This window comes from Vigna radiata, chromosome 2 (assembly GCF_000741045.1).
Source record: "Vigna radiata var. radiata cultivar VC1973A chromosome 2, Vradiata_ver6, whole genome shotgun sequence".
NCBI lineage: Eukaryota > Viridiplantae > Streptophyta > Magnoliopsida > Fabales > Fabaceae > Vigna > Vigna radiata.
In genome coordinates this window covers 5,381,235-5,391,969 of record NC_028352.1, presented here as the reverse complement: position 1 = coordinate 5,391,969, position 10,735 = coordinate 5,381,235, and the positions used below count along the sequence as shown (strand labels likewise).

Genomic DNA, 10,735 nt, shown 5'->3' with positions numbered 1-10,735 from the left:
AAAGGATTTCTATTTTTGATGTTTACATTTACTTTTCAAAATTTACTCTTTAAATTACATTTTTTTAGAATTAAAATAATCATTTTATCATTTTACTATTTTTTAAATTTAATATTTTTCTTCATTTGAGCATTTTTTTAATTGTAAAATTTTCAATGAGTAAAAACTATTTACAATAAAATTATAAAAATTATTTATATTTAATTTCATAACTAATAATAATAATAATAATAATAATAATAATTTTATTACTATAAAAAATGACAGTTTTCATTATTATATTATAAATTAGCTTATTTATAATCAAAATAATAGCCAATAAGATTTTAAATCAATCTAAAGATTATAAATTATAATACTCAAACAATTCCTTGTAATTGATACCAGAATCACCCTTCAAAAATGCTATTTGACTATTGATCTTCGAGAATGATTCTCAGATCTCACTGTTTAAGAAAAAATATTATTTAATTGATACTTGTCAAAATCTCATCAAATATATTTTTTATATGAACATTCGTGGCCTTAATTTATAAGGAAAAATTCTCTTTAACAATTCTTTGCTGACAACTTTTTGACAACGTATATATGGTAGTCTATGATTCGTCTGTTTTAAATATTTTTTTAAAAATAAATTTAAATAAATCAGTAAAATAATAACTCGTGTTTTATTGTAAAAAATTGTTAAAAAAGAGTTATCAAAATATCATTGTATAATTTCTAAAGCGTTGGTACAAACAACCAAATAATCCAATTATTTTCTACTGAAACATACCACGTCACTCTTATTGTCTGTTCATAAAATCCTTTGTAAACTCCGTTTCAAAATTTTAAATTCAAGTTTTAGTTGCCTATAAAAAAATTAAAGATTCCGTTTATTTATACACTATTTAACACATAATATGTTATTATATAGGATGTGATTATAGAAATTTCTTGCAAAATATTTATAGAAAATATAAAAAAATAAATATTGTCAACTAAAACTAAGTTATTTATAAGTTAAGTTGTAATAGCTTTTCATATTAACTTTCTTTTGATGTTTTTCATATTAGTTTTTTTTTTCTTAATTTATGTGTAAGTTAATTTAAACTTGTAAAAAAGCTATTTTCCTTAAAAATTTAAAAGAAAATTTACCATGCACTCTGTAACTTTATTTCGACTATGCAAATAATGTCATCTAATATTAAACCTGTAAATTAAAGTTTTTTAAAAAAAAAGTAGATGTCATCACATGTATAAACCAAACATGATTCAAAATTATTATCAAGAATGGAGATTGAATGTTAAAATTATTAATGGTCAATATTAAATAGAAGTTGTTGAAAATTTATAACTACTCAAAATTTATGTGTATCTCGTAATAAGATGATAAAGGTCGAAACTTTTAAACAATCATGGAAATCTTAAATTATACGGGTTAAATATGTTTTTGGTTACTTAACTTTCAATGAGAATTGGAATTAGTCCCTTTTCAAAACTTTAGTCTAATTTAGTCTTCTTTCAACGTATGAATTTAGTTTTTTTAACTAAATTTTATTAGGTTTATTTGATGTTTCAAACACATTTTACGATAGTATTTGGGTTGTTTATATTGTTTGACACATTTTTGTTTTAATGTTAATTGAGAAACGCGTTTGAATCATCAAATAAAATTAACAAAATTTAATTAAAAAAACTAAATTCATTCACTTATAAAGTTAGGGAACTAAATTAGACCAAAGTTTTGAAGAGAGACTAATTCCAATTTTTACTGAAAGTTAAAAGACCAAAAACATATTTAATCCTATTATTAATCTTTACATTCGAGTAATTTATATTGGAATACTTTATTATTTTATTCTACCTTTCTCCAATAATTTATCTGTATAATCCAATTCACACATTTTATATATTTCTTTTTACTATTTGCTTATCTATTTCAAATATTTTTCGTTTCAAGTAATGCATTTATTTGTAGAGGTTATTAAATATTTGTATTTAATTTATAAAATTTAACACAAATTCATGATGAAAAATCTCATATAAAGAATGAAATGCCTTTAAAGAAAGTATTTATCTCCTGTCTCAAAAATACATGTTTATTAATTTTTTTTATATAGAAAATTCACTGAAAAGACAAACACCCATTAATGTTTATATGATTTGGAAATAGTTTACAAAATAGTTAGATTATATGATGAGTGGAAGTCTTTTTCTTGAGGTTTTCTAGAAGAAACCATGTGTTTGTGGATGTGAATGATGTTTTCACATTACCTCTAAAAAATATGAATGTTTAAGAGACGATGAAATGAAAAAAAAAAAAATGTTATTCTTTATTCAAAGTGATTGGAACATTATCTTGTGATTCATGAAACAAAGCTTATGAAGTTTACCTTGGATTTAGCTACACGTGTTTTGAATCTTTGTCATGTTCTGTCTTTTAGCATTAATCATCACACAAAAGAAAATAATATTACAATCTTAGAAGAAACACTTCAATACGTACCTAATCAACTATCTATTCTCCTTGTCGTTTTCAAAAACCCCATCTTCTTATCAAATCAACATTTTTAAAACAATTTGTTATCTTAATTAACAAAAAGTTGCTATCAATATCATTTAGTGCTCATACACTAATGTGGAATTCTTATAATGTAATCCATTGTGTTAAATTTTAGTTTTTAATACTTAATAAAACTTTTATTATTTAGACTAATTGTTTTCATTAAAATTGATTTTATCCCAACAGATTTTAAATTGAAATAAAAATGATATTGAAATTTATATATGTTATTATTTTAATTATATTTGAGATATTATTTATTTTAAATTTTACTTTTTTAAGTTTTATTCTTAAAAAACACATTAGAAAAGGAAAAATGGAAAAGTATTTAAATTATTTTAAGCATTAAATTTTAACCTATGTGATAATATTGATGTGGGTAAGAATAGTATGTATTTTGTTATTAAACATTGTGATCGAATATGAAATTCTATTTAATTAGATAATTGTTGATAAAAGAAATTATATTTGTGGTGTTACTTTTCAAAATAATTTAGTTTCGGTACTGCGCAACGCTATTCTTTTTTCGTTATAATTGTAATTTTGAGATTTTTTTCTCATATTTATTAAAAGTAATAACTAATATGTTTTCTTGAATAATTTTATTAAAACAACGTCTCTTTTCTTTATCAAATGTATTATTATTATTATTATTTTCGAGAAAAAGAGAAGAAGTGAGTAAAATATTAATTAAAAATAAACAAGGGTTCATCAAAAGGTAAAACTATCACAAGTTATATAAACAATTTTGAAGTAGAAAAATCATACGGTTTTATTAAATAAATTGGAACTGAATCGTTATAGTAATTTAAATACTAAAGTTTAAATTATTTTAAGTTATGATAACTCACAAGACTTACAAAAATTCAAAATGTATTACTACTAGTATAATATATTTTAAATAACTGTAATTGAGTTGAATTTGATTTACTAAAAACCCTATACAATTCAGTTGGATTAATTTAAAATATTATACCAATTAAACTATTTTTAATAGAATTATTAATTTTTGATCCCTATCCTAAGGAAAAGTTATTAATGTTTGGATGGTGGAAGTTTCTAGATGACTAAAATTGTGTTGTTTTGGTGCACCGACCAAGTACTCGTTAATGTTACAAATTTTGACACTTGGCAAAGATGAAAGTTAGTGTGATTGCTCGTTTCTTCTTTTGATTGGCTCAAGGTACTACGTCGTTTCACTCTCTCTTTCTATCTCCTGCTTTATTTTACTATTTAATTTACACACCAATTTTTCTTTATTCTATTATTATCTTTCGTTTCTTTACACAAAAAAATTCAATTTAATTATATATATTATAATTTCACTATATTATCCGTATTTGGTTTGATTTATGTGTTATCCACGTCCTATAATTGTATATTATACATAAAAAAAATTAAAAATTAAAAAATTTCAAAATCACAGTACATGGAAGAAACTAGCAAGGGTTAAATATATTTTTAATCCTTATACTTTCGGACGATTTTAGTTTTAGTCTCTATTTCAAACTAAGGTACAATTTAGTCCTTCAACCTTAGAAAACTCTGGTTTTAATCCTTTTTACCAATTTTTTTTAACTTTATTTGTTGCTTCAAACACGTTTCTCAGTTAACATTGAAGCAAAAATGTGTCAAATAGTATAAACAATCCAAATGTTATAATGAAATGTGCTTGAAATAGCAAATAAAGTTAAAAAAAATTTGGTAAGAAGGACTAAAACCAGAGTTGTCTAAAATTGAAGAACTAAATTGTACCTTAGTTTGAAAGAGGGACTAAAACCAAATTCGCCCCAAATTACAGGCACTAAAAACATATTTAACCCAACCAGCAAAGTCAAATTAAAAATGCTAATATATAACATGTCATATTCCACCGGATGACGATACTTAGATAACATTTAAATTTTATCTATATGTTATTTTGTAATTGATGTATGATAATGTTTATAATTATTATTGATTATAGAATAATTTTAAATTAATAATAGAATAACTTATAAATTATATTTAAATGTTATAAAAAAAAATTGTTTAAATAACGTTATCCTGTTTCACGTATCACATATATACTATAAACAATTTCCCTCACTGCCTTTTTTTTTTACTAAATAAAAAACAGTAAAAGTCATCCAAAAAAGCAATCATCCAGTGCACCCACTTCCACGTGCAACCCTTCTCTGATTGGTTGACTCGCAGTCACGGTCTCGAGTTACAGTTCCGTTACGGCGGCGGATACAGAACGCGTGATCACCGTCAATTTCATTTTTGCGACACTTTGGAACGAAAGTTCGAAACGATATCAGTAGTGCGGTACGCGTAGGCAAGTGGGCCCCACTTGATTACGTCACCGTGTGGCCCACTGCGATGTTCGAGAGGTTGACTTTTTCATTAATTTATTTTTCCAATTAAATAAATATTTTTAGAGAGAAACAGGACAGGGTTTTGGTCAAAGCGTTTTGCAAACGTTGAAACAGAAGAATGTGATTTAGGGCTATTCAAACGACACACACATTGCTGTTAATGTTGCGAACCAGCTCGCACCACACACTGAATCCATCGCCACCTAATATTCAAACTTCATCAGAAAACGTACTTAACAATAAAGCGTTTTAAATAAGTTAAAAGCATGTTTTTTATATCATGAATTACAATAAACTAAACAAAATTTAAGTCTTTTTTAATTAAAACAATGACTACATAATATTATAAAATTACATAATTTAATAGATAGCAGTTACATATATGTATAAAAAATAAGTTTCTTACATGTATTAAAATATGGAAATCAGTTAACGGAGTTATATATAAACAAACATATTGTTTTAATATAAGTTTTAAACTCTTAGGTACATGAAAAGAGATATTTCTTACATTAAAACAAAAAATATATAATACTTTTTTCAGCAAATACATGCTAAATTAACTTTAAAGGTAAGAATTAACATTAATAAGTCTCTAAGTAACTTTCAATATTCTTTTTTCCCTTTTGAAGATAAGTAGTGACTCTTTGGTTAAAGAATACAACGTGGTTAAAATTCGGAATTCAATGTGTAAAACAAGCAAAAGTATAAATATTTAATTGCATTAAATGTTTTTATTTGTTTAATAATTTATATTAATTTTAACAATTTAAATATATTGTTTTTTCACACAGGTGTGTTTTCTAAAACAAATTAATGAGTTGGTGTTCCTTTTAGGTTTATAGTTACTTTTTTTGTTGTATGAAAATAAATATATTTTGTGTGATGGATAAAATATTAAATGTTATCTTATTTTATTAGTTAATTAAAATAATATTTTCAGTCAACTCTTAGTGCTTCAAATCAATGTTCTCAGATAAATCTCATCAAAATCTTACTCCAAATCCAAAAAAATGGAAGAGGGGGAAATACCGAAAGAGCCCCTGATCGGGGACAAATTGGCCTCAGGTGATAACATTCTCTTCCCCGTGCGTGTGAAATGACTGAAACACCCCTGGCTTCCTTTGTCCTCATTGTGGCTTGTTGGTGACTATGGAACATTTGTTCACAATTAATTTCCACCTCATATTGACCAAGAATATATTAAAGCACTCACAATACCCAAAAACATCAGAAAGGACTCTCTCTCTTCTCTCTCTTCTCTCTCTCTCTCTCTCTCTCTCTCTCTAAAACACACAGAGTTTGTGTCACTCTTTTATTCTCAGTTTTTTTAAAAAAAAATTGTGTTTCTTCTTCTTGAGGGGGGGTCTCTGTTTTCTTGGTGGAGCTTGGGCAGAGAAAGAACATGGGTTGCTTTTGTTGCGCAGGGAAATCATGCACCAATTCGGACACTGAAGAGTATGGCCAGAATTTCGACCAGAAACCCTCCAACTTCACTGCCGCAGGTAAATTTTTATTCTTTTTACTTTAATGATGCATTTCACTATTTCATATGAGCACACTCCTTCTTTTTGTGACCCATTTTGTCTGATCGTGCCGATTGCTGTGTTTTTTCAGTGGTTTTCGTTTTAATGTGAAGATTCTGTGGTGGGTGTGTCATAAGCTGATCAAAGTTCGTATTTTTTTGGGGGTGGGGTCATCGGGTACTTCTGTTTACGTTTTGGAAGAGTTTTTCTTTTCATTTCTTTTCAGGAATTATCGTTCGGGCATATGCAAAAGGAAACAAAAAAGGAATTTTGATTAGTTTGTTTGGTTTCAATATTGTAGTTAATTTTGGTATTTGGCTTGTGACGTCTTTTCTGGCCATTTTTTATGCTCTAAGTCTTTGAATAGCTTTATTTTGGATGGCTTAAAATTAAAATTAACCGTGATCATTTTTTTTTGTTTTGTTTGGCTGCGAGATGGGAATTACTAGATCCACCATCAAAATTGTGTTTGTCATTTTGCACAGCTGTTTTGGTTCTGTATGTAGTATCTCCCCGGATTAAAATATTTTTCTTGGGTGTGATTTTCTTTGTTATCGCTCCGCTTTACCTTATCTGCATTTTTTGTACACTGTAGAAAGCGTCAAAGTTGATTTCAAAGTGAATGGGAAAAAGGAAGATGGTTCTAAAGGTGATCAGCTTGCTCTGGACGTGAAGAGTTTAAATTTGAAAGAAGAGGGTTCTCAGGATGAAAGAGATAATGGCAATCGAGCGCAGTCATTCAGTTTTAATGAACTCGAAGCTGCGACGGGAAATTTTACGGCAGATTGCTTTTTGGGTGAAGGAGGCTTTGGCAAGGTTTACAAGGGACACTTGGAGAGAATAAACCAGGTTTGTTGAAAAAAAGAAGAAAACTCTTTCAATGCATTGGATGTGATCCTGCAATGGTTGTGATGTATTGTGCATTTATGTGTTAATGGATTGTATGGGGTTTCGTAAGGATTGTTAAAAACCACAATTGAACTTACTGATACGCTGAACCTGACCCCGCTCTGGTCAATGTATTGTGCATTTATGCACTACTGATGAGTGTATGGCGTCAAGTTAGTTTGAATGTTAATTGTTACTTTTGATTTGTGGTGAAAATAAGATTTGATAGTGGTTGTGTAGGTTGTAGCTATAAAGCAACTTGACCCTAATGGACTTCAAGGGATTCGAGAATTCGCGGTTGAAGTGTTGACATTGAGTTTGGCAGACCACCCTAATCTTGTGAAGTTGATTGGATTTTGTGCTGAGGGAGAGCAGAGGCTATTAGTTTATGAATTCATGCCATTGGGGTCTTTGGAGAACCACTTGCTTGGTATGTGTTATCATTCTATCATCTCAATTTTTCCATATATTTTCAGCATCATTCCTTACAGCTAGGTCTTCTCATTTGTTTTGCGCCTTATTATCGTAGATCTTCGACCTGGTAGCAAACCACTAGATTGGAACACAAGAATGAAAATAGCAGCTGGGGCAGCTAGGGGTTTGGAGTATCTGCATGATAAAATGAAGCCTCCTGTGATATATCGCGACTTGAAATGCTCTAACATTTTGTTAGGAGAGGGATATCATCCTAAGTTGTCAGATTTTGGCCTGGCAAAAGTAGGTCCAAGTGGTGATAAGACCCATGTTTCAACAAGGGTTATGGGCACATATGGGTATTGTGCCCCAGATTATGCAATGACGGGTCAGTTGACATTCAAGTCAGATATTTATAGCTTTGGGGTTGTTCTCTTGGAGCTTATCACAGGGCGAAAGGCTATTGATCATATGAAACCTGCCAAAGAACAAAATCTAGTTGCATGGGTATGTCACTACTTTTTACCTATTGTATTCTTGAATGAGGAATCCATGATTGTTTGTTGATTTACTTTTGTAAACCAGTGTAATTAGTTATAGCACAGGTGGTGCTACTTTTAAGCCTTGATGAGTTTGTTTTTTATTACTTTAATATTTCTGTTGCACTTTCATGGTTGTTAAATTCATGAGTTCACTTGTAGACGTGGACAAGTTCATGAGTTTGTGGCCATCACTATGTTCAACTCACATTCCAACTCATTTCTTGGTGGGCTTGTATATACTCCAGCAAGATTGTCTCGACTCGCAATTGCATGGGTGAGTTGGTGATTCTATTTGTTGCTGAAAAAACTGACCCAAACGATAATCGTTTGGGTTGTTCCAAGGCACAACTGAACTTAACACAATAGGGCAGTATTAGAGCCTAAATTCACAAAACCGTTTTCAGACACCCTACTTGTGATTGTGTTCTTTGTTGACTATATTCAGTCTCTCTCTTGATGCCATTGTCTGTGTTGAAGAATCCCTTTTCTTTTGTGTTTTGTCCTGTGTTCTGTGGCCTCAACTTCTGTTACAATCATCTCTTTCTGCCTTTCTCTGTTCAACAATATCTGGGCAGCTAGTATGAGCTGCAAGTCAATCTGGTAGCAAGCAACGAGTGAGGCCCCAAAAGCCCTACCTTTATTCTTTTGTCTCTGTACTGGCGTGCTCTTTTTTGAGTGTAACTTTACTTTGGTTTTATCTTGGTAACAATCCCTCCATTATTTTATCTTCTTGGTTTTATCGAGTCTAGTTAAATTTTCATTTAAGGAATCGGAAGTTTCAATGTGTGAGATGCTTAATCAAATGATTTTATCATACTAACTGTAATGACATGTTAGTCATATCTGTGATACAGGGAATTTGTTTCACTTTCAACATATTTGGTGGTTTCCATATCCTAGCAGTTATGGTTTTCTTATTTTAAACCACTGTATTTATTGATTTTCAGTCTTTACAACGATAATGTACTGCCAAATTTTGTAAACAATGAATTGTTGTCGCTTATTTCTGTGCTCTTACTTGACTGGAACTATTAGTAACCAGAAAGCTCACTTTTGGTAGTGCATAGTTACCATTACATTTTCCATTTTTGTTCTTCATTAATGTCCTTATTCAGAATAGTTATTGCCTTGTACAAAAAAATCTCAGTTAATCTCGTCAATCTCTGAAACATAATCATAAAGCTCTGAATCTTTCCTTTAAGGTGAACAGATCACATTTTTGTTGAGTATATTAAAATTGAGAATAAGTGTCTTGTTTACTTGATAAATGACCTGAATTGGCAAAATTCATAATATTAATAACATGGCATGTTCTTTTCAGGCAAGACCCTTGTTCAGAGATAGGAAAAAGTTTCCCCAGATGGTTGATCCTTTACTTGAAGGTCGATATCCGGTGAGAGGGTTATACCAAGCTCTTGCCATTGCTGCAATGTGTGTTCAGGAGCAGCCTAATATGCGACCTGTCATAGTTGATGTTGTTACAGCTCTAAATTACTTAGCTTCTCAGAAGTATGATCCTCAACATCATCCAGCACAAAGCTCTAGAAGAAGTCCACCTTCTCAGGTAATGCAAAGGGATGATGATGATCAACGTAGACTTATTTTAAGCACCGAGCATGTGACAGACAGATCATAAACTAGGAAAGTAGATTCTTTTTTTTTGTCTGTTCATATGCATTGTCCTTCATAGTTGCCAAATTTTGTTTCATGGGGAGATAGCAGATGCCTCATCAAATGTATGTCTCTCTCACAAAGGAATTTTCTCACTGTACATGCCAGCAGCTGCTTCTAATGTACTTATGATGCCTTTCTGTAGGAAAAGAATATTTCATTGTTTTTCTTCTTGCCCATTTGAATAGAACTTAGCCTCCGATTATATAACAAAATGACTTGATCTATGATGTCAAGTTCTTTGTCCAACATTTGGGAGTTCATCCTTAATGTTTGCACAGAATGTTTTTCACGAGTGAACCACATCAGTTCCTTTTTTGTTTTGTGCTTGGTGATGTTATGGGGCTTGCAATGATTGAAAGGGTTATGGAACTTTGATTTGAAAGTTAAGGTGAAGTTGGATATAACAGAAAATGAAGATGAAAATATCTTGATTTTTACTCGACTAATTTTGACTTCTAACGTAAAACAACATGAAAAAACAAACAACCATTGTTTTGTTTACTCTTGGATTTTGATTTTGTTTGAAAGCTAGGCTTAATTTGTTACACTTCTTTTCGTTTTCTTATTTCTATGTTATTTTTTCTTTGTTATTTCATCACTTTTTTTTCTTTTTATATTAAAAGGTTATAATTGGAAAAAAATGTATTTTGAAATTAAAAAATGATATACGGAAATACTAATTTTTGTTTAAAGTTTTACAACAGAGAGAATAAATTGTTTCTTGATACATTTATAATATTTTCCTGTTATATTATAATTTTTGGCAATAATTTTTAAATGGTTTAT

General features: G+C 29.6%; 1 protein-coding gene across 1 annotated transcript; it reads left to right on the top strand.

The window, feature by feature from the left end:
- Positions 1–6,120: 6,120 nt before the first annotated feature.
- On the top strand, positions 6,121–10,182 carry LOC106756454 (probable serine/threonine-protein kinase PBL5). Its single transcript, XM_014638892.2, has 5 exons — positions 6,121–6,410; positions 7,027–7,280; positions 7,560–7,749; positions 7,849–8,240; positions 9,597–10,182. Exons 1-5 carry the CDS (start codon positions 6,311–6,313, stop codon positions 9,909–9,911), a joined length of 1,251 nt encoding a protein of 416 aa, XP_014494378.1. The 5' UTR covers positions 6,121–6,310; the 3' UTR covers positions 9,912–10,182.
- The last annotated feature ends 553 nt before the right edge of the window (positions 10,183–10,735 follow it).

Coding starts and splice junctions, on each gene's coding strand:
- LOC106756454 (XM_014638892.2), top strand. CDS start 6,311: ATGGGTTGCTTTTGTTGCGCAGGGAAATCATGCACCAATTCGGACACT. Junction 6,411..7,026: donor CTCCAACTTCACTGCCGCAG/GTAAATTTTTAT, acceptor TGTACACTGTAG/AAAGCGTCAAAGTTGATTTC. Junction 8,241..9,596: donor AACAAAATCTAGTTGCATGG/GTATGTCACTAC, acceptor TGTTCTTTTCAG/GCAAGACCCTTGTTCAGAGA.